Source organism: Ictidomys tridecemlineatus, chromosome 3 (assembly GCF_052094955.1).
Source record: "Ictidomys tridecemlineatus isolate mIctTri1 chromosome 3, mIctTri1.hap1, whole genome shotgun sequence".
Taxonomy (NCBI): Eukaryota; Metazoa; Chordata; class Mammalia; order Rodentia; family Sciuridae; genus Ictidomys; species Ictidomys tridecemlineatus.
In genome coordinates this window covers 77,839,479-77,863,217 of record NC_135479.1, presented here as the reverse complement: position 1 = coordinate 77,863,217, position 23,739 = coordinate 77,839,479, and the positions used below count along the sequence as shown (strand labels likewise).

Below are 23,739 nucleotides of genomic sequence, written 5' to 3'. Positions count from 1 at the left end.
AGGCACTGGGTTCAATTCTCAGTACTGCATATAAATAAATAAATTAAATAAAGGTCCATCAACCACTAAAAAAAATAGTCAGCAAGGCTTGAACACAATAATATATGTCATTGCCTCAAAACTGAAATACTTGTCTTACAAACAGTCAATAGTCACTTATTAGCATGGTGGTTCAGATATTAATAAGATCTGCCCCACTCTCTTGTCTAAAATTTAAAAGCCTCACCCCATCAAGCAAAGGAAAAGGGCTTGGAATCAGTATTGTGTTTCCCAAAGAAACTGCTATCCAGTTTTAGAAGAGTAGAGACGGTTACCTACCTTCTCTCCTGAAAATCCTCTTGCTCCCTAAAATTAAGAAGAAATAAGAATAATTGAGCTGAAGAAATAAGAATAAATTTCCTTTGGAGATACGTGTGTGAGTGTGTGCGCGCGTGTGTCTCCAAAGGAAATTAAATCAGCATGCCAAAGAAATACCTGCATGCCCGTGTTTATTGCAGCATTATTCAAATAGCTAAGATATGGAATCAACCTAGGTTCCCATCAATTGATAAAGAAAATGTGGTGAATATATACAATGCAATATTATTCAGCCATAAAGAAGAAAGAAATCCTGTCATTTACAGCAAAGTGAATGGAATGGGAGGGCATTAAGTAAAATAAGCCAGACACAGAAAGGCAAGTACCATATGTTTTCTCTTATATGTGGATGTTTAAAAAAAAAAAATTTGACCTGAATGTAGAATAGTGATTACTAGAGGTTGGGTGCCGCAGTCCAGCTGCAGCAAAATAACCGGGGGGTGGGGGGTGACGAGCAACTTGTGTACATTGATACAGCAGGAGTGGGAGCCGTTTATTGTAGGACAGGAGGGATATTTACACATTCCACACAGCTTATCTAATTAACATAAACTAGATACAGCAGTCAACCAATAAGGAATCTCCACACTTAATGGCTCGCTGGCGCCACCTCATAAACCACTCCCCCTGGCAAAATGCCAGGCGTCATCCTGACTTGTTTACAGATTCTAACAGTTGGGAAGGCTGCAGGGCTGGGAAAATGGAAAATGGAGGAGGCTCGATTCAATTAGTACACAGAGTATGTACATATGGAAAAATCACACTGAACCCCACTAACAGATACATTTAATACATGTTAATCAAAAATCAAATAGGGCTGAGGACATAACTCAGTGGCAGAGAGCTGGTCAATCCCCTGTACTGCAAAATAAAATAGAAAGAATTTGGATTGATGGGGCTGGGGATATAGGTCAGTTGGTAGAAGAATTTGGCTTGAATAAGGTTTTTGAAATTTTGTTTCATTTAGGAAGCCATGTTGCCTGATTTGAAGAAAATATATGTATTAGATCAAAATGACAAGGCTTTCCTTGTCCAGCAAATGTGATGGGTTTCACAGCTCTCTGATTACTACAACCCTCCTTTTCCTGTGACCTGGAGAAAACTGCACCTTGCTACTCCTCACAGAGTAGGCAAAATAGCAGCAACCTGCCACTTATTTTTATAAAGATATATATTTTTTTTTTCAAACAAAAGTGAGAATACACTGGCTAGCTAGCAAGAGTGGGAAGGCTTCAAGGAACAACAGGACAAAGTAACTGGAAAGGTAATTGTTAGAATATACAGAACGTGGTCATTGTGATCATGAAAACCCTAAGACCTTTATGTTGAATACATTCTATTGTCGTGATAAGTAAAAATAACAAATAAAAAAATTTTTAAAGACTTTATGTTGTAGAAATTTTTTTCTTACCTTATCAAAAGAGATTCTCCAATAATGAAAGGTTGAGGCACCTAGAATGCAATCACTCAAAAAGGTGCCCCACCTGTATCCCCTTAGCCTTTAAAATCTCAGTATTCTTGAACGTACCTTCCAATTACAAGCACTCTTGGCTCTTTTGCTGAGGTCTTTTTCCTGGGACTTAAAACCTACATGCAGGACAGGCCAAAGAGCTGGGGGAATTAAGGCCTCCTAGCATCAGCCCTCGATAATGCCTGAAAGGATATGATATGCAAACACCCAGCGACTTCACCCTTCAAATGGGAAAACATCGAGGTGCATGTTCAACACTGGCTGCCAGAGTCCCTAGGAAGGAGTGATCTGCATCTGCCCACAGCAGTGATCTGCTAATGCATCGTTTGGGGTCACATTCATCCTCCATATCTTATTCACTTTCTTACTCCTCTGCTACTGTTTTCTAGGATCATCTCCCAGTAAGCTGTGTGCAGTTGATTCCTTTTCTGAGGCTTTACTTCTGGGAAGCCTTCAGTCTAAAGAGAAGCTAAGCCTTCATAATTATACTGAAGAATGAAGATTTTTCTTGAACTCAAAGGTTGAAACAAAGAAAGGGAAAGAATCCCGCAGCTTGAGGTCACACTCACCTGAGGTCCCCTCACACCCATGCATCCTTCCTCACCTCGAGGTCCAGGAAGACCCCGGGGGCCTCTTTCTCCCTGTGAAGACAGAAAGTGTGGAGATCATCAAGAAACTGCCTCTGTGACTACCCAGCCAGTTCAAACCAGTTCAAACCACAGTGTCCTTAACAATCTGACTGCCTTGCAGGCAATCTGATCAGGTCTCTGAAGCACTTATGACAATGCTCCAGATAACACTGTAATTCAACTTAGCACTTATGACAGTGAGGGTTTTGTGGGGTTTTGTTGTTGTTGTTATTGTTGTTGTTTGTTTGTCTTTTATGAATTCGGAATCTCCTGCCATGTTGTGAGCTTCACAGTGTCTCATTTATTTATCACTCAGTTCCCTGCCCCAAACCTCTTGCCTGACATACAGCAGACATCAATCAGAATTTGGAGAATGACTCACTGAATTATATTAGCGAATAGAAGCTTTTCATCTAAGCATTGAATAAGGAAGGAAATCATGCCTTTTGCCAAATTGATTAAATATGAATTAGAAAGTCTCACACAACCCATGAGCTTCAATCAAAAGAAAATCTACATTTGTAACATCTAATTTAGACTTAATAAGGTCAGAAAATACAGAAGCTGCTTGGGACTATAAATAGGCACATGATAAAGTGAGAAGCACTCTGGATCCTTTTATTAAGAACCTGAATTCAGGTCTGAGTTCTGCTTCCAACTTGTTTGGTGATCTCGGACTGTTACAAGATTGCATGAATCACAATTGTCCCCGTTTATGAATGTGGCTCCAGATAACACTGATTCTAATGATCTCACAGGATTGCTACATTGACTGCAGGAGATACCATATAGGAAATACTTCACAAACCATGTGACTGGACAAATGAGGTGCTCTATATTTAAAGGTAGCAGGCAGGCAGGGTGGTGCACACCTGTAATCCCAGTGGATTGGGAGGCTGAGGCAGAGGATCACAAATTCAAAGCCAGCCTCAGCAATTTAGCAAGGACCTAAGCTACTCGGTGAGAGGGCTGGGAATGTGGCTCAGTGGTTAAGCACCCCTAGGTTCAATCTCCGGTACAAAATAATAATAATAATAATAATAATAATAAAGGTAGCAAGAGATTATTTAAAAACATAGGTATTGTCATCAACAGGTTTGGACACATCTACAACATTCTTTATGTGATCTTAGCAGGTAACTCTCTGCACATTCCTACCTCCCCAACTATAAAATGAAGCTGTTAATATATATATATGAGGGTTGTGACAAAAATAAAATGTAATAACATACACAAAATGCCTAAAGCAAGGCTTGATACTAAATACTGTCTCTTCTCTTCCCTTCTCCCTAGTTTACCTGCATATTTAAGTTCAGTGGATGGTGTTTAGGTTTCATCTGGAGAATTTAATCTTAACGTTTCTACTGTCCTAAGCCACTCACTCAAACATTGATAATTTTTTTAAATTTATAGAATTCGTGAGTCTGGCACATTGTATTTTCCAAAGCTGGACATCAATATCTCCCGTCCCAGACTCTGTGACCTGCCACTCCTCCATCTAAGAGGAGCCTGATTCCCTCCCCTTGAATATGGTCTGGACTCAGTGATTGGCTTCCAACCAGCAGAATGAGAGAGACATTGTGAGGCTACTTTCTGAGACTCTGTCAGCAGCCTCGTGGTTTCAGCCTTGGTCTCTGGGAATGGTCACTCACAGGGGGACCTTCCCTGTAGGGAATGCTCCCTCTCACACCCAGGAGCCCTGAGGTTCATGCTCAGCCTGTCCTTCCACCATCCCAGCTAAGGGTCCAGACAAGTGATAGAAGATGCCACCTTGGCATTGGGTCCTCTGGTCCCAGCTTCTACAGCCCAAGAATTTCTTATCAACCCAGCTGAGACCCCAGATACAGAGAAAAGAGCCATCCTACTTCTGTTCCCTTTTTGGCTTCCCCACCCACAGATTCCATGAACATCATAAAATTATGACTTTATGCCACAAAGTTGGAAGGAGTTTCAGGAGAAAGGAAATCAGTTAGTAAGAGATAACCAGAACAATGAGCTATTTGCACTTATAAATCTTCAACTTGATCCTACAAATGGGATTTCAGAGCCCCATTCTGAAACCATTCCATCTGCACAGAGAGGTCTCTGCCTGCCACTGCTCAGGCCAGTGTGACCTGTTCGGGAGAAAAAGACAGTAAGAGCCATTCAGAGGAAAATGCCTGGCAACGTCACCTTCTGTTTAGAGAATGGCATTAAAAAGAAAATGAAACTGGCTAGAACTGCTCTGTCAGATACAGTAGCCACAGCAAGAGTGTCCACTGAGCTTTCAAAATGTGTCTAAAGTGGGATGTGCGGGCTGGGGATGTGGCTCAAGCGGTAGCGCGCTCGCCTAGCATGCGTGCGGCCCGGGTTCGATCCCCAGCAGCACCACATACCAACAATGATGTTGTGTCCGCCGAGAATTAAGAAAAAATAAATGTTAAAATTCTCTCTCTCTCTCTCTGTGCCCCCCTCTCTCTCACTCTCTCTTTAAAAAAAAAAAAAAAAAAAATAAAGTGGGATGTGCTACAAGTGTACCGTACCAGATCTTGAAGACCAACTTAAATTTTAAGATATCTCATTAATTTTATATTAATTACATGTTGAAATGATATTTTAGATATGTTGGGCTTAACAAAATGAATTATTAAAATCAACTCTTGTTTCCTTTTACTTTAAAGAGGCTACTGTAAAATTTAAAATTATATATGTCCCTTGCATATATCTTGGTTTTACAATGTTATAACAGCAGAGAAAGGGAACAAAAATCATATCCTCTGGATGACAAGATTTTGTCTGTCCTGTTTTGTCTGCGATCGGAGTCACTGGTCCAGTGGGCTGGACAGACTTTAATTTCTTCCAACTTGAGTCAAGCTCATTGAATTACCAGCCCAGCAGAAAAAAAATAAAGGAACACTTAAAGGATATTTTAAATCATCATAAAAGTGAGAATGAATATTTTCACCACTTCAAAATGAAATAGCAAAAAATATGACACCTTCCATTCCTGTCTGTATTTCTTTTTTTTTTTTAACATTTAAGATTTTTTTGAGAGAGAGAGAGAGAGAGAGAATTTTAATATTTATTTTTTAGTTATCGGCAGACACAACATCTTTGTTTGTATGTGGTGCTGAGGATCAAACCCAGGCCGCACGCATGCCAGGCGAGTGGGCTACCGCTTGAGCCAATTCCCCAGCCCCCTGTCTGTATTTCTAACGTCTAAGGCTCTGCTTACTGAGGAAACAGAGAAAAGCTGAGCAATTATCCCATAAACATAGTTTAAGAATTGGATCAGGGGCTGGGGCTGGGGCTCAGTGGTAGTTCAGAATGCCCAAACATTCAGAATAATAAAAACAATGTGCTAATCCATGTGGAGCAAAGAAACTGTGAGTGTACATGTCTCAGGGGCTCATAAAAGTGTGCTGAGAATTCCTTCTGTCCCCAGAACCCACTTACCAGGGTCCAAAGTTTAAATTACTTTCTTAACAACACTCAAGTGTTATTTTCTTTTTTTTTTTTTTTTACTCTTACTCTTCCCCAAGTGTATGGCAGGGTTTTAAGAAGCCACACAGCAAGTGACATCACAGCAGACCGAATACAGAAACCAACATGCAAATCCAGCCTTCTTCCAATCAGCTAAATACATCAAACGATGTCACTCTTCTCACTAATTTTTTTGTCAAACATGGTTATTTTTCACAAAGGAAAGTGACCACTACCATAACATGCTTTTGCCATTTTGAAATAAGATAATAAGTAAATAATTCAAGAGTTTTCTCAGCTTTAATTTCTATCAATAGATAGAAACCATAAGAACAAAAATTCTTCAAGATCCTCAATAATTTTTAAGGATGAGGATCAAGGCACAGGGACGTACAGAGATGTTGGTCAGACAGAATAGACTTTCAGTCACAAGTAAGTTCTGAGGAGCTAATATACAGCATGGTGACTTTACACTTACCAAATTCCAAGAATTATATATGGCATTTAAGTATTATATACTTGGAATTTGGTAAGAGGGTATATCCTAGATATTCTCACCATAGGAAACAAAGGTAACCATGTGAGGTAATGGATGTGTTAACTAACTTGATTCTGGTAATCCCTTCAAGATACATAGTACATCAAATCATCCCATTACACACTGAGTTGTACAACTTCACTTGTCAATTATATTTCAATAAATCTGCATAGGAAATAAGTGCAAAGATATTTTGAAACCAAAAGTGTGAGAACCCATGGTATACATACAAAATTAAAATAGGCACCTGTGGCAAACTAGTTTTCCGTTATTGAAAATTAAGTGAAAACCATGGGGTTTTTAATGCTTACTCCTCCTCAAATGTACGGCAGGGTTTTTAAAAAGCCACCCAGCAAGTGACATCACAGCCTCATACGGTATTTATATGATGGAATAAAAATCATCCCTACTACATTCCAGTCTCCTAGCTCAGAATTTTCCCTATAACATACTTTTTTTCCCTCCACCAGTGATCACATGATAGATAACTTGACTTGTCCAAAATGTTCCCAGTGGTGTATCCATGCCAACCATCAGTGATCAGCTGTAATTCCACCACCTTCTTGGCTACCCAGGAAGGCATCAGAATTGACTTTGCCATAAGAATGGGTTTGGGGACTGGGTTTGCAGCTCAATGGTAGAGCACTTGCCTTGCATATGTGAGGCTCTGGGTTGGATCCTCAGCAGCACATAAGAATAGATAAATAAAAATAAAGGTGTTGTGTCCATCTACAACTTAAAAAAAATTTTTTCAATCCTTAAAAAAAAAAGAATGGGCTTGGATTTTCTTCAATTTTTTGTTGTTGTTGTTGTTTAACCACTTACATATGTAGCTCAATAATAATAACAAATTATCTGCAATTTAGATCATTGATAGCAACTGCTCTTATATGCATTTCAGACCACATTCTCAGATCAAATTCCCTGAACGAAAAACAAAATGGCCACCATTCATCATTAAACACCTTCCAGAGACTACATCTTTAAAAACTTGTAAGCATGAAATTGGTTATAATAAATGGTAATTTTAGATATTTTAAACCCACTTAAATGACAGATGAGAAAAACTTTCATGACTTAAGTGCCAGCTAAGTATTGCTAATATTTGACCCATTTTGCCATATTCTTTGAAAGGAAAGAAATAAGATGCATGGTACAGGGCTGGGGATGTGGCTCAAGCGGTAGTGCGCTCGCCTGGCATGCGTGCGGCCCGGGTTCGATTCTCAGCACCACATACAAACAAAGATGTTGTTTCCGCCAATAACTAAAAAAAAATAAATATTAAAAAATTCTCTCTCTCTCTCCCTCTCTCACTCTCTAAAAAAAAAAAAAATTCTCTCTCTCTAAAAAAAAAATTTCCTATAAAAAAAAAAAAAAAGATGCATGGTACATAAAAGGAGGCTGGATTTGATTAGTGCACATCATATGCATGTATTGAACGACCACACTGATCCCCATTAATATGTACAATTAAAACATGTTAATCAAAAATAAAATGAAATAAAAATAGTCTAACCCATAAAAAAAAAGAAAGAAAGAAAATTTAGTACTTACATATTCACCTTCTTTACCAGGATGACCAGGAAACCCAGCAAAACCCTTCTCTCCCTGAAAAAAAAAGATTTAAAAATTAAAATTAGTAAGTTGGACTCTTAAGATCTTCATTTCTCAAATTTAGGTAAAATACAGTGATAAAGTGCCCCTGAGTTAAATCCCCAGTACCAAAAAAAAAAAAAAAAGAAAAAAAATTTAGGTGAAATAAAAATCGTTAATAAAAATAAATATCCTTATTTTACTGAGTTGACATTTTATTGAAAATTTACTAGATACTAGAAACCATATACCAATATATATAAAAATAAGTATTTTAGGCTTGTGTTCCAGGGAAAATGTGATACCTGTTTGTTTTAATAGTTAGAAAATAAAACTATTATTATTTTTCCAAAATGCTTTTTTAAGCCATTCTATTCTGAAAATTCAAAGGCCAATATCTAGTTTAAAGATTAAGGAAAGCCATTATTGGCCTTGTTTTAGAAAAGAGTAGAAACTAAAAAGGTTACCAAACATCTGACTCATGAGAAAAGGTTGTTTATTTCTGAATGACTCAACTGTTTAGTCTTTTTTTTTTTTACTTCTTTTTACATACCTAAACACAAACTATATCCTCTCAAGGAAGTCTGGCTTACCCTTTATAGCTTAAAATGTTTATTTAGTCTAAAACTGAAAACCTTATTTTTTTTTGAAACAGCTTTTTTTTAAACAACAAAGCAGAACTGCAACACACATTTTAAATATTTGTAAATTAGATCACAGAAGTGATGCAAAATGTTTGCAGTCTATTATATATTCATACAACTAAAGTCATTCATCAAATCTTACACTAATCTCTAAAATCAGTCCATGATTAAAAGCCATCCAAATCTAATAACCATAAGCTATATTAGTGGATCTCTTTTCCTATCATAATATTTTATTATTATTTCTGATAATAAGTCCCTTATCAAGTGGAATCCTCAAACTAAATATTTTTAAATTGTTCAAGAATAACTAAAACTCTGCCGACCAAGTAGTTCAATTTACAGATAATACCAGAAAAACAAGTGAGATAAAATACTGAGATGAAGATTACCAATAATTATACATGAATAAATACATTTATTCATGGTTCTGATACTAACTCAAGCTCTTCAGGAATTTTGCAAAAGTTGATCTACTGGGTACTACAAATAAACCTTGAGATAAGATTCTGTAATGAGTCTCCCTAATATGTGGCTTACATAACATAATTCAAACTAAATCCACTTTCATATATATTCTCCCAAAAGGTAGACTCTGCCAGAGATAACACGAATCTGGAGGAAAAAATATTTGGAATTGGTCACTACTAGTTACCAAGTTCTCTTCCACCCAATTTCTATTTTTCCTTAAGATTGTCTATATTTCACACACACATACACATGCCCAGAACTTGTACCTTTTCAGATACTAAGTGGGCTATTTTGTGCAAAAGGAAGTTTTTAACAAATCTTTCCAATATGACCATTCAGTTTCACAGAAAAATCTTCTTTTATAATCTCAATCAACCATCCTGTCTTATTGGTAAATATCACAAATGGCAAGCCCTCGCTAAGAAAGCATCTTATTTTGCTTACATTTCAACAATTTAGGGTTTAGGTTACTCTCAAAATTGATTTACTATTAAAATTACTTTTTTCCAGTGTGAAATCTTCCCCTCCCCTTCCTTAGGGGAAGGGAAACAGGGAGGAAGAGACAAATGGAGAAGAGACTCCAGATGGTAGAGAGGGTACACAAATCTGTATACCCAGTATATGATTTGGGTCACTTTTTCACAATGTGGTAGTTACTTTCTTGTACATCTTACTAACCTATAAGAAAAGACAGTGCTAAACTTATACATCAAAGCAAATATCATCTTCACAAGCAGTCAATGAGGCCACAAAGATACTGTAACTTTTGGAATCTATCCAAGTTTCAAAGGAAAAAAAAATAGCAGTCTGGAAAAAAGGGGGAGCGGGGAATCAACCCCCAACTTTCTCTTGCTTTTTGTGTCAGTTATTTGAAAAACACTAGAAGCAGACAGGAGGTTTTCTATATACTGTCCAAGAACTTGGTTTTTGATTTTTCTTCCTTAACTGCATCTACTCTTACAGGGAGATCTTGAAGGTATGTGTGTGTTGAAGTTCTAACACTTGATTAATAAGTTCTGTTTTTTCCTCCATTTCCACCTGATTTTTAGCATCAGAATCGGGTCAGTATTCATCATTTCCTGTAACAAATTTTTAGGCCTTGAGTACAACAAAATTCTGGATGAATGATCTTCTGTTTGAGGCAACAGGAGTGGGTGGGACTGGGGGAAGCTCTTTTATGATCCACAAAGACATGAAAGTCAGTACTACTAGCTGAGGCAGGACAGGCAGAAAGGAGACAAACAGCGAAGGAAAGAGGGACTGTAATTTTAAAACTAAAAATACACAAACAACCTCACCTTCTCTCCCCAGGCATGTTCTCCTCCAGGCCTGAATTCTTAGGAGGTCCAATAAATCTTAAGAGTACTGTAAGTCCAATTATTTAGTCCCTACATACTTCATTGTTTTACAGAATGTACTTTTAGATGGATTAAAAGAAGCCTAGAGAGATAATGTTTAAAAACTATGACTCGGGTAGAGTCCAAGAGCTGTTTATTCACCAGATTAACATCAACCTAAAGATTCTGAGGGGAAAAAAAGGTGGGGGGGGGGGACCTGCTCCATGCTCCGCAATCAAAGGGATCAAGCTCATTAGGGCTGACGCCACCCCTGCAGGCACCCCATGTTCACTATTTGCAAGAGCAGCCCAGGACCCCAAAAGCACCCACACTCCCCCTGCCTTTGAGAGCATGCCCGGCTCTGCTTTCCTAAATAAACCTCTGCACTTCTTTCCATGTGTCCTAAAATTCCTTCCTTCGGCCTAAGTCAAAAACCTGCCAGGGCTAAACGCAGGTCCCCTTTCCCTTTTGGAGGAACCTCTTGAGACTCCTATCCAGTGACACAATCACTGAACTCTAACAAACAGAAAGAGCAGAGCAATCAAATTTCAAAACATTTTCTGAGTTGCCAAGAACACAGGTCAAGAAGTTCCCAAACTTGATTTTCCGATTCTCAATTCTGATATGAAAGAACAGGAGTGGGGGAGCTAACGCTAAGACATAACTACAATTTATTTTTTAAAAAGGTAGTTATACACTCTTTATTATACTAAGTTAACAAGATTAACCTGAAAAGCCAGTAAGAGCTCATTCCAAGAAGTTCATGGAAAAATCTTCCAAAGAGAACCAACAAGTCTGACTCAACCTTACATGTGGATCTGTGACTGTGTCCTCATCATAAAGCTATAGTCCCTGTGAGAAGGAACCTTGCCTGCCCTGGATACCTGAGGACCATTTTTGATGACTTACTCCCCCCACCCCTACAAGTGTTGCATACTTATTTCCCTATCAATTTGCTTAGAATTAACAGAGATGTAAATTAACTGCTACATGAAACCAGCAATTGCACCTTGATGTATAATGCTATAAAAAATAATGTTGGATAAGAGGGTCCCAGGAAAAGCATTTACTACAATAAAAACAGCAGCTAATGGATAAGTAAAAATCTGGTAGGTAAGTGAAAATTTATCTGCCATGGTAGAATTCGTGACATTATTTGTCAGATATTAAGTAGGCAGCAAAATATGACAGAAAGAACAGGAAACTTGGAGTTGGGTAGACCAGTGAGGTTTAAATCCCATGACTGTGCAAATTTGGGAAAGCGACGACCCTCTCTGAGCCTCAATTTCACATATGTAAAATATCAGCAAACTTGAAAGTTTGTTAAGAGGAAAAAATTAGGAAGAGTTTATAAAACCTAGTGTATGGTAGTTATGTACCTAATGTAGAACCTAGTGTATGGTGGATAGTGGACTGTCATCTCTCTCCCCTTCCCCATCCACACCCAAAAAAATTCTTACCTTCCTCCCAGGAAACCCATGATCACCTCTGTTCCCATCTTCTCCAAAACACTTGGCATACATATTGCAGCAGGTTCTTTCCACAATTGTGTCCTGAAAAACAGAATCCATATCACATATGATTTTTTTTCCATCCATACTGACCTGTATCACATTATACAACAGACAAAATTCCCTCAAGGTTTTACAAATTATCATAATTATTAGGACCTAGTGAAAGATGGTGTTTAAAAAATAGAACTTACAAGTTGCTTCAGTAAGATGCTTGGGAGGGATTGTAGAGTGATGCTCAGAGGCTGTGTATATGAAAATCCTCTGCCAAATTCTAGCTCCTGAAGCTCTTCTAATTTATGCACACCTTCCAGGGCAATGATTAGGAGCCCAGAGAATCCTTTGAAAGATCAACAGATGGGAGATTTATTTGCATGTCCTTTGAATGGCCTTTGTCTCAGCCCCACATATTCATCTGTCATTCCACCATTCCCATGTCCTGAATCCACCATGTTAATATACAAACTAGTTCACAGCATTCTTCTTGAAGAATTGTTCCAATACCTTTCACTCCCACCACTTGAAAGTTAGCAGTTAAATGGAACAGAAAACACTCACAGCTCTCTCATACCTCTACTTTTTTCATATCATAGATAGTTTTCTGCCCTTACTATATTGTTACATCCTTCTAAACCCATCCCTGAAATCAACTTATGGTTCACTCTTAGAAACAGTGGTTATCATTGTGACTCCTTATGCACTTTCTGGTTCCCTTTCTTAAGGATGCACAATAGGACCACACTTCTTTGGGAAAGTTATAAACTCTCAGTGAAACTTAATTCCCTACCAGTAAAATATTTTAAGTAAGAAGGGGTCATGTGGCTTGCTCTTGCCAGTGAAATGTGAGAAGTGACATGTGGCACTCCTGGGGAAGAAGTTTTAAGAGTAGCGCATAATTAGCCCCATCTCCTTTCCCCTGCCCCAGCAATTACAAAAGCATCTGTTGGGAAACATCCTCTTGCACCCTGAGTCTTTGAGTGATAAATAGGAAGCATGAAATGAACATGTTCTTACCACTTTAAGCTGAGATTTGGAGATAGCTTATTAATACTGCATAGCCTATTCTTCCAATGCACTTACTAAGAGCTTATTTGGATTTGTCCACACAACAGATAACAAAGGGGCAAGAATAATTTAGAAAATTCAGCTAGAACTCACCATGTTTGTTAAATGTCAGAACAAATATTACTGTTGATATTATGGACAAATACAAATCAACTTTTTATTATTGTAAATAAGTTGCGGAAAACCTCATAGTTAAAAGTTGTGTACACAACCTTAATTATTCATTAGACATAAATTCTTGGCAATGGAATTGCTGACCTACCATGCAGGCAAAGTTTAAAGTTTCTTGTCACCTCCTCCCAAATCTCTTCCAGAAAAGTTGCAAAAATTTAAACCTCCAGGGGCAATCTACCAGGTAAATTAAGCTGGAAGCAAGTTATCACAGAAAATATCCATCATATCATTAACCATCCCCAGAAGAATATGTTGAATATACTCTACCAAGGGAAAAAAAAAATATGAAGGGAACTTGAACAAGTCAAGAGGCTGAGTGTTCATCCTGGATTTGCTTTAGAGCTTTGTAACTCAAAAATGGGAACTGGCAGAGCCACTGCATGCCGTTGAACAAATCCTGCTGCAGAAAGACGTCCAGCAGAGGGAGCAAACGTGCACCGAAATCCAGCCACTAGGCCCCTCATCACTCCAGCAGCCCAGGCGCAGGGTTGCAGGCACCTAGCGCACCGGACACTTCTAATTTCAAAATATGCCATACAGATAAGCGCAGCAAGCCTTGGAGACGGAAAGGAAGGAAAAAGTGGAAAAGGGGTAAGAAGTAGGGAGCGTTTAGAGGGAATGGCAGTGCAAACAATAAGGCCCAGTTTGAGGCTGAAACCAGAGTTTAGGGGGAAAAAAGAAAAAAAAAAAAAAAACCCACGCTCAGAAGCAGATGCCAGGTTGGTAAACTGGCCAGCTGTCTTAACCAGAGAGATCCCGATGTCAGAGATGCTAAGAGCAAGAGGTGTCTCTCAGTCCTAAATACCCCTGGCTCCTACAAATGGGGAGATTGAGGATCAGCTTCTGGGGACTGAGCTCCATCGACTTGGGCTAACACACCCTCTGGAGAGTTGCAGAGCCTCTGTGCCTGGTGGGAGGAGCCCTGCCAAGGGAGGACAACTCCGCCCCTTACCTCTGCTGCGGAGGAGCTCCGAAGCTCTCTTCAGTCTCTCTAAATCATCGTCCAGTCCATCTGTAAACACTAAAAGGACCTATGGGGGTGGGGAGGGAGGAAAGGAAGAGAAAGGGAGAGAGAGGGAAGCCAAGGGATCAAAACGAGGAGGAAGGAAGGAAGGGGATGAGGAGAAAGGAAGGGGGGAAATGGATGCTATAAATTGTACATTTCTTAAAAATGAGGCTGAATTTTTCTAACTGTGCTTCACTTTTCACCTATTCATTTGTTATTTTATTACACATTCATATTTGTCAACCTCCCTTTTCCCCTGGAGAAGAAAAGGGGGGAGGGGATTTGTGCCAGCTTAAACTCTTCACTAAAAATGCTTTCTTAAACCCGGCCAGGTGATGCACACCAACTCTGGAGGCTGAGGCAAGAGGATACAAGTTCAAGGCCAGGCTCAGCAACAGCGACACCCAGTCTTAAATTTAAAAAAAAAAAAATGGCTGGACATGTAGCTCTGTGGCTCATAATAAAGCACCCCTGGGTTCAATCCCCAGTATTAAAAAAAAAAAAAAAATCAACTTCAAAAAGAAGGATGGGGGGTTGTTTTTTGTTGTTTTTAAGTGCGGGGTATTGTTATTTTTGTTGGTTTTCTATGCATTTTCCACAATTTAAATGTGTCAACTTTATTCATAGAAATTTTTAGTTTAAAAAAATAAATTATGATTGTCAAGAAATCCATTGAATGGGGGCTGGGGTTGTGGCTCAGTGGTACAGTGGTCGCCTAGCAAGTATGAGGCCCCAGGTTCGATCCTCAGCACCACATAAAAATAAATAAAATAAAGATATATTTAAAAAGAAAGAAAGAAATCCATTGGATGCATGATCTAAGGAAAACTCAAATGTAAATTACAAAGCTTGGGAATGTCACTTAATCAATGTCACATGAAATCTTGTGTCTATGAGGACTTATGGAGTATATAGTTAGGCACAGCCAGAAGGGAGGAAGGGGCCTGAGGAGTGGGCTGCACTAGAGAGCCATTAGCTGTCACTAAAGACAGTCCAAGGTGCTGGCTGGAAAAACAGTGGACCAACTCCGTAATAGTTGATAATAGTAATAGCAACAGTAATGAGCTACCATAAGAAACAAAGGGGTCTTAAAACGTACTTCAAATTGTCTTTGGAATGAGTTTATGCCACAGAAAAATCAGGATCACTAAACTTTGGACAATATGAGGGCAGACTTTATTCTTTCATCCCTACAGGCATTTTTTAGTACAGAGCCTCTAGGGCTCAATAAATATTTACTGATTGAATGAAAATATATCTCTAGTTGATTCTTAATAGGCAAGCGTATGGTTTTCTTCTTATGTAGACTTTCCAATAAAGAACATTTCCACTGACATGGGTTACAAATGATAGAAGGTCCCCATTCTATCCTGACTAATGGCTCCATAGCATGGGTTCTCAGCATGTATTAATTACCTTTACTTTAGCAGAAGAAAGGTTGATAGCATTATCTCCCAAGGTTTGCAAAAAGTCTACATCCATATAGCTGTTCTTCTCAACCTGATGAGCCAAGAACTTCTGGATGATCTCATCACTGTATTTCTCAAAGCCTGAGTCAAAGATAAGCTGACCGTTTAAGCCAGGAAGCAAGTAGCGGAAGCTTGGGTTGATCTGACCAGGAGTACCACAGCTGAGGTTAGAAAGCAAAGCCAGCTGCTGCATCAACTCTGGAAGTAACTCTTGAAGTTTCTGCTGAACTTGCTTTGCAGGAGTTGAAATATCAATTCCTACAGACAAATCCATGCTGCATCCTTTGAGGGTGAAGAAGAAATAAAATTACAGTTACAGACAGTATCCTTCAAGCTGGTCTTAAAAGAAGCACCTGAAAAGAAGTACAAGCTAAAGAATGGTGGTTGTTTAAGCCTGGGATTGTTTGTTACACAGTAAAAGCTAACTGACACAATGCATACTGCTTCACACCTCTGTCTCTGCAGATCCTGTACCCTCTTGCCTGAAGTGTTTTCTCATTCTCTGTCCTGATTTGGTTGACTTATACAAGTACTTCAAGTAGAAGTTCAAGTGCCTGCCCCACCTACCCCCAAGCAATCTCTGATTCTTGTCCCCATCTCCTCAGATTAAGTTATAAAGTATCGAGGGGGGATAGTAGAGAATAGGAAAGGCAGCAGAATACAACAGTCACTAATATGGCAGTATGTAAACATGTGGATGTGTAACCGATGTGATTCTGCAATCTGTATTTGGGGTAAAAATGGGAGTTCATAACCCACTTGATTCTAATATATGAAATATGATATGTCAAGAGCTTTGTAATGTTGTGAACAACCAATAAAAAAAAAGTTATAAAGTGTCCCCAAATGTCCATTGTGATTTTACTTGACCTTCTCCCCAACTAAACAAGGTTCCTTAAGGATAGGTACTATGTCATCTTATTTTCCCGTGGCCTAACATAGACGCTCATTAAATGTTTGATGAGTGGGTGCAGAAGGGGCTATAAATGAACCTTGAGTCTCTTTCAGTGTTATTTGTAACTATTTTTTTCTCCACTGGAAGTTTTCCTCCTCATCTACCAAGCACACTTACACCTTTTTTTAGGGGTGTGAGAGATCTTAGAAAAGGTCAAGACTAAATATTATCCTGAGTTTTCTGCTTCCTCGGCCTGAAAATTGTTAAACCCTCCTGGGGAGGCTTTATCAAGAATTTGAAGGCACCCGGATATTTCAGGTTATACCTACACTCTCAGGTGTATAATGAGACCATTCACAAAATTCCACTGAGGATGCAAACATTAGTGGTCACAGCTGGGCTAGAATCTACATGAATGAGTTGAAATATAAATTATCAACAATTAAAGGGCCACTTGTGAACAAAAGCATAATTTAAGACTAAGCAAAGCAAGATAGGTGATGTGGACATTTTCTCCTTAAACATTCTTATACTGGAATGTTTAATTCAATAAAAACAAAACTACAGATCTGGGGGAGACCCTTCACCAATGAAAAAGGACATGAACTAAATAGTTTAAAGTTTCCTAAGGACATGAGATCCAGGGCTGAGCCATGAATTTTTAATTCCCTAAATATCATACTTCATACTGGACAGATATGTTTCTGGAATTGCCAAGACAGAAAATGTGTCCCTCTCCTCCTTTCATAAAAAAATAGCTTGGTTTTAATTTGTCTTTTAAATCTCTAGTTCAAATTCATAAGAAAGAACTTTTACTGATTTAATCCCATTTCTATATTAGACCTATTTTCAGGGGAAAAAGGGATTTTCTTTTATCATAATGGTATATTATTCTGACATTTTCTAATTTACATTTTTTCCCTAGAACATTTTCAGCTGGCTTTATTCTGTAATTGACAAAGGCAAGAAGCAATATCTTTCCCTTGTTAATGGAGAAGGTTGAACCTTGGCAGATTATCTCTAAGGTCTAGGTCTTTTTCAGCTTTGTGATTCCAGAATTCTGTAATTAATTATGTTCCAGCTATTATTAAAGTGTCTAGCCAATTTCATCCAGAAAGTTAAAGACAAAGTTGAAGATAAACATAAATCTTAATTTACTGCATTTTGCAAAATAAATTGAAAAGAAAAGCAGGAATCCTGTATTTCTTCTCTCCAGGATAATGTCTACTTGTTTATAAACAAAAATAGAAGAATTTGCACTACTTAATGCAGGATAGCCCATAATCCATGCTTATTTTGAAAATAATTATACACATGCATTCCTTTCAAATGATTTCCAAATTCACCACAACTACAGCGGAGAAATGATCTTCTTTAGACAGTGTAAACAAAGATATTTATTTAATGTTCTATAAAGTTGGACTTTAAAGGTTTCATAAGAATTGGCTGTGGTGGCACACGCCTATAATCCCAGAGGCTGGGGAGGCTGAGGCAGGAGGATCTCGATTTCAAAGCCAGCCTCAGCAATGGCAAGACACTAAGCAACTCAGTGATACCCTGTATCTAAATAAAATTCAAAACAGGTCTGGGGATGTGGCTCAGTGGTTCAGTGTCCCTGAGTTCTATCCCTGGTATCAAAAAAAAATTATTTTTTGATAGGATGCAGAGATCTCATCCTAGTATTCCAAAATTAAGCCTCCACCTCCAAAATAAATGCTGGTGCACTTTGGGCCCCAGCTTCTCGTTAAAAGGCTCCCTATGCATACATAATGATTAGTTCTTGGGTTTTTGACATCAAACTACTGGAGAATCCAAACCCTGCCTCCAATACTTTCCAATTGTGTTTATTATCTCTCCCCCCTCTCTCTCTGCCTTGTTTTTCTCCTCTGTAAATTGGGCATCATAATAATAGCATAAGTTTCACATGGAGTTGATGGGATTAGTAGATGCTTGTGTACCGTCCAACACGTTAGAAAACATGCTGTGCACACAGTGGAAGAGCCACGTTAAGAATCTCAATTGTGTCCCACCTGGAGAAAGCCATGCTTTGAGATCTCTAGTTTTATGAAATAATATATTATTGCTTAAGTTGTGTCCTCTATAGGTGAAAACATCCTAATTGATAAGATTTTTTTGATACTTGTGAAGTATCCAGTAAGACAGAGGGTGAGAAAGTGCTTTGTAAATGTCAAAAGCCCATGTTCTGCCTCCAGGTCGAAGGTGGCAGGACCTTGTCAAGAGACACGTTAAGTAAAAGCACGGAGGTGAGCCATCTTCCTTCCCCTTTTTTCAACCTAAAAGTATTCAATAAAAACCTCTAAATCCAATTAATAGTGTATATGTATATATATATTTAGAGACAAAATAACAAAATGATCTTCTATATATTTTCTAGGAATGCTGAGCTTCCTAAGTTCCACATACTTTGTTCTACATAATTCTGTTCTCTACCTTATTACACGATGCTATGCTACACTATGTGCATCCTAGACACTCTCTGCTGTACCACGCCTTCCTTGTGATGCTTCTCTACCCTATCATATATGTCTCCTCCTCCTTAAATAGTGGTCTGAGGACCCACCTGGGGGCCTGTTAGAAATGCAGGCTCCCACCCCTGACCTACTCAATCAAAATCTGCACTTTCACAAGATATCTAGGTGACTCAAAAGTAGGTTTAAGTGTGAAAGATCATGTTACCCTCTGCTCTAATGTACCAAATCAAAAGGCAGCAGAATGCAATTTTTAGCACATAAATTCTAGAACCTGATTGCCTCGACTCAAACTTCAGCTCTGCTATTAACTTGGGTCAAATAACCCAATTGATCTATGTCTTGAGTTCCTTTCTCATTTTTTAAAATACTATCTATGTCATAGAGCTATATAAAGATTAAATGTTTTAATATATAAAAGCTTTGAAACAGTCTCTCTCTCTCTCTCTCTCTCTCTCTCTCTCTCTCTCTCTCTCTCTCTCTCTCTCTCTCTCTCTCTCTCTCTCCCTCACACACACACACTATTTAAAGGCTAGCTATTCTGATGATAAAACACATATGCTGTAAAACCTCACTGCATATGGGTATGAGCTGGAGCTTTCCTTGCAAACATTTTCTAGGTCTGTCTTCCCTGGGAAAGAAGAGCAGAAGAATAGAGCCAGGCTGTCCAGGAGGAGAAACACCTGTCTCTAGCCATTGTTATTTTAGAAAAAAGCTTGAGTAGCACATGCCTGTCATCCCAGCAGCTCAGGAAGCTGAGGCAGGAGGATTGCGAGTTCAAAGTCAGCCTCAGCAAAAGCAAGGCGCTAAGCAACTCAGTGAGACCTTGTCTCTAAATAAAATACAAAATAGGGCTGGGGATGTGGCTCAGTGATTGAGTGCCCCTGAGTTCAATCCCTGGTAGCAAAGTAAAAAGAAAAAGAAAGAGAGCTTGAGGGGGAAAAAAACTGGATTGAAAGAGGGATGTGGTGGCACATTTCTGTAATCCCGGCTACTCAGGAGGCTGGGGCAGGAGGATCACAAGTTCTAGGTCAGTGTCAACAACTTAACAAAGACCCTGTTTCAAAATAAAAAATAAAATGCTGCAAATGTAGCTCAGTAATAGAGCACAGTGGATCCAATCCTGAATACCACAGAAAAGGAGAGGAGGGATTAAAGATGACCTTGCCATAACTGAAGCCGATTGGCAACAAAACAGAGGAACCCTTGTAGAGCACCTCATAGCAAAGGCGGTGTTTTCTAATAGTCCTATTATATATAACTCTTATGCATCAATTTTTCAAAAACCATGTTCAAACACACACCAAAAGAAGACCATGTTCTCTGTTTCATAGGAGAGACTGCCTAAATGATATTGTCTTCTGCTTTATCTTCCTGTTGCCTAACCCTTCAGAGGGTTGTGTTCACACACTCCAGTCTGGTTTATCTTTGCCATAAGGAATAAGAGGAAGAGCTGTGAGGAATTGTGGGGATGGAGTTCTGAGAAGGTTCAGGCCTCTCAAGACCAGAGTGGTTCAGTTGGGGATGCAGTTCAGTGGTAGAGTGTCTAGACGCCTAGGGTGCAAGAAGCTCTGGGTTTGATCCCTAGCACCACAAATAAAGATCTACAACAGTGCTTCCTGCTTTGTGTAGGCACTTATAACTAAATAAGTAGAAAAACATTTTTGAAAAAAAAAACAAAAAGAGACCATAGTAGTGACTATGGAAATAATTAAAATAATCCCCAGGAGAAGGTGGACCACAGTGTCCAGTGCCTAGATCCTAAAAAGTCAACTTCCCATCCATGCCCCCACCCCCTGTCTACCTGGAAGGATCAAGTTTTACATTAACAGAGCCAACTGGGTTCCTGACACCTATGATGACTTGTGAGTCAAATAATTTCTCTGTCACTCACCTTGTGGATTGCAGACTTTATAAAGAATTTTCTTCTCCAGGTTCTGCAGGGACTCAAATTTCTCTTCATAGTATATTTTATCCTTATCATTTGTAATCTCGAAAAGCTGGGAACTTTTGGCTTCTCCCACCCCAATGGCAAAAATAATTATGTTTCTGTCCCTGAGAGCCTTGGCTGGTATGGCTACATTATCCTGAGAGACCCCATCCGTGATCACAATCAAATATTGAAGAATATTGGGTCTCCCTCCTCTGGAACTGTCAAAAAAAGGCAGAGTGAAGTTCAAGGCTTTCCCCGTGCGGGTACCATCATTCATTTGCTGGACAGCCAAGATGGCTCTGCGAATGTCCACCTTTGAGGAATATTGGTTGAGCCTGAATTCTTCCTGAGGGGTTGAGCTGAACTGCAACAGGCCAATCTGAATTTCATCAGCACTAATATTGGATTGGTTCACCATCCTCTCCATGAATTCCTTCATCTTTTCAAAGTCTTTTGGGGAGATAGATTCTGAACCATCTATCAGGAAGATAATGTCAGCTTTTCTGTTCTTACAGGCTGGGAGGGAAAAGAGCAGAACAGAATATTCGTTCAGAGTCTGAAACTAATTAATTCCAAGTTCCCAGGGATAGTCTGGGTTAACATACACAACATGAAAAGATTTCAAAGGGTATAGAAGAGGAAGTCCATAAAATTAAATTTCTGTAACTCAACACAGACCATTCTCAAAATAAGAAACAGCTGTTTATTTGGTAATGCTATAAAATTTGACCAGCTTGGTTTATTCCAGGTCAATGTCACTTTAGCATGCTCATGACTGACTTGTCAACCGTGAATCACACTTAGAGAATGAAGCCTATTCAAGTAGATTAGACACATATAACTTGAGAAAGAGGAAGTGAAATTAAAAAAAAATGTCTTACTCTCTGAGGAGCAGATGTCCTGTACCACTTCTTGTTGGATGGCCTTCAAGGAATCAAATTCATACACAAAAAACACCTTGTCTTTTGCTATTTCCTGAAGCTCAGTAACGTCAGCATCTCTTATTCCAATAGCATAAATGACGACTCCGTCGACCCTCAATCTCTCTGCAGCCTCAACCACGGGGTCTGAAGATTTGCCATCAGTGATGACTATAAGATACTGAGCCACATTGATTCGGGCTGTGTCTGCAAAGACCCGAGTCATGTTACTCAGGGCCTCCCCAGTGGCAGTACCACCTCCTCCCTGCTGGATGTCATCAATGGCGGCCTTCAGCTCTGCCACACTGGTGTATTGGCTGAGGATAAATTTGCTTTTCATTTTGTCTGAGTACTGGATGACTCCAAATCTCACTCTGTCAGGCCCGATCTGAAACATCTTTATCACTTCATTCATGAACACCTTCATTTCAAGAAAATCCTCTGGGCCGATGCTGCCAGACCCATCCATAAGGAAGTAAATATCTGCCTTCTCAATATTCACACAACCTGGGCAATGAGAAGAGGAAACAACCTGTTAGAAGAGAGTCTGAGGTGGGGTATAGTCAAAGCCATGGATCTGATCTCCACCGTATTCCCCTAGCATTCATTGTCCCCTGGGTATTCCTTGGCCAAGAGCATTATCAGCCTACATATGAGCAAACCAGAGTGCCTGGGAGAGAAACAGCCTCCAACCAATGTCTGGAAGGGTTTGGATAAATACCCAGTTCCCTTGCCCTCTGGTGGGATAACTCCAAAATGAGTTCTACTGTTTCTCTTGAGGACCTACCAGAACTGGGCACCAATTGCCTACAGCAATAGCCTAGAGTTTACTTTTCACTCCCTGTTGGCTGTCTCCCCTTTTCATTCTATATTTTTTTTTTCTTTTTCTTCCCTTTCCATTCTTGATATCCCACCCCTTACCAATATCCCTTAAGGTCACCCCCGGATAAATTCCTCACATCCCAATCCTTGTCACAGAGTCTATTTGATCATACTCACTGAATGCACGAAGTAAATATAACTTGACATTTCACAAATGGGAAAGTTAAGAATAAAAGTTAAAAATTAGCTATAAATCGTCTCCATTTCCATCGTCCTGCATCAAACCCAAGTCACATTTTTTTTAAATGCATGGGCAAGAGTGCAACTTTCTGAAATTTAATTTAATTAATTTAAATTGATCTGATTCAAACTAATTTAAAACTTTCAGTTTTAAATGAGCCTAACTTAAACTACTCACTTTGTATTAAGACCTAGATTGCAAAGGCTCCTAGATTTTGACAGCAGGCTTGGCTCCTTCACAGCTGAATTTCCTAATCTGTCAAACAGGATCTCAATTCCTACTCTAGAAACTCATTGTGAGGCATAAGTAAAATCATGTAAACACAACAGAGCTGAGTGTTTAAAAAAATTTATAATTAAAATTATCCAGTGTTTTTTTTATTTGCTCTTTTTAGTTATACATGACAGTAGAATGTATTTTGGTATGTATATATATATGGGGTATAACATTCTATTTATTTTTGTCATCTAGCAAGTTCCTCAAAAAGAGTGAAACACTTTTCTCCTCACCTTTTTAAGTGAAGTCAGACAGCCTCATGTTGTTCATCTCTGCATGCCCCTAACCCAGAGGAGAACTTAGGGCCTTTCCATGTTCCCTAGCTAAAGGGGAAATGGTCTGAGGTCAGAGTTGATCTCCTCTATTCAGGCCTTTATTTGGGAAGACCTAGGTTCATGCAATACGTGTGACATAACTTACATTAAAAGAGAGAGAG

General features: G+C 39.0%; 1 protein-coding gene and 1 pseudogene across 1 annotated transcript in view; both read right to left on the bottom strand.

The window, feature by feature from the left end:
- LOC101962956 (collagen alpha-4(VI) chain) overlaps positions 1 to 23,739 on the bottom strand; it is an 89,332-nt gene that overhangs the window by 51,830 nt on the left and 13,763 nt on the right. Inside the window, exons 6-14 of the mRNA XM_005326997.4 lie at positions 21,926 to 22,471; positions 21,006 to 21,560; positions 15,675 to 16,009; positions 14,205 to 14,283; positions 12,208 to 12,353; positions 11,963 to 12,055; positions 8,012 to 8,065; positions 2,398 to 2,469; positions 319 to 345 (exon numbers count right to left, since the gene is read on the bottom strand). Of these exons, the coding sequence (XP_005327054.1) occupies positions 319 to 345; positions 2,398 to 2,469; positions 8,012 to 8,065; positions 11,963 to 12,055; positions 12,208 to 12,353; positions 14,205 to 14,283; positions 15,675 to 16,009; positions 21,006 to 21,560; positions 21,926 to 22,471 (1,907 nt within the window). The remainder of the gene's footprint in view (positions 1 to 318; positions 346 to 2,397; positions 2,470 to 8,011; positions 8,066 to 11,962; positions 12,056 to 12,207; positions 12,354 to 14,204; positions 14,284 to 15,674; positions 16,010 to 21,005; positions 21,561 to 21,925; positions 22,472 to 23,739) is intronic.
- LOC101977378 (short coiled-coil protein B pseudogene) lies at positions 9,939 to 10,286 on the bottom strand (annotated as a pseudogene).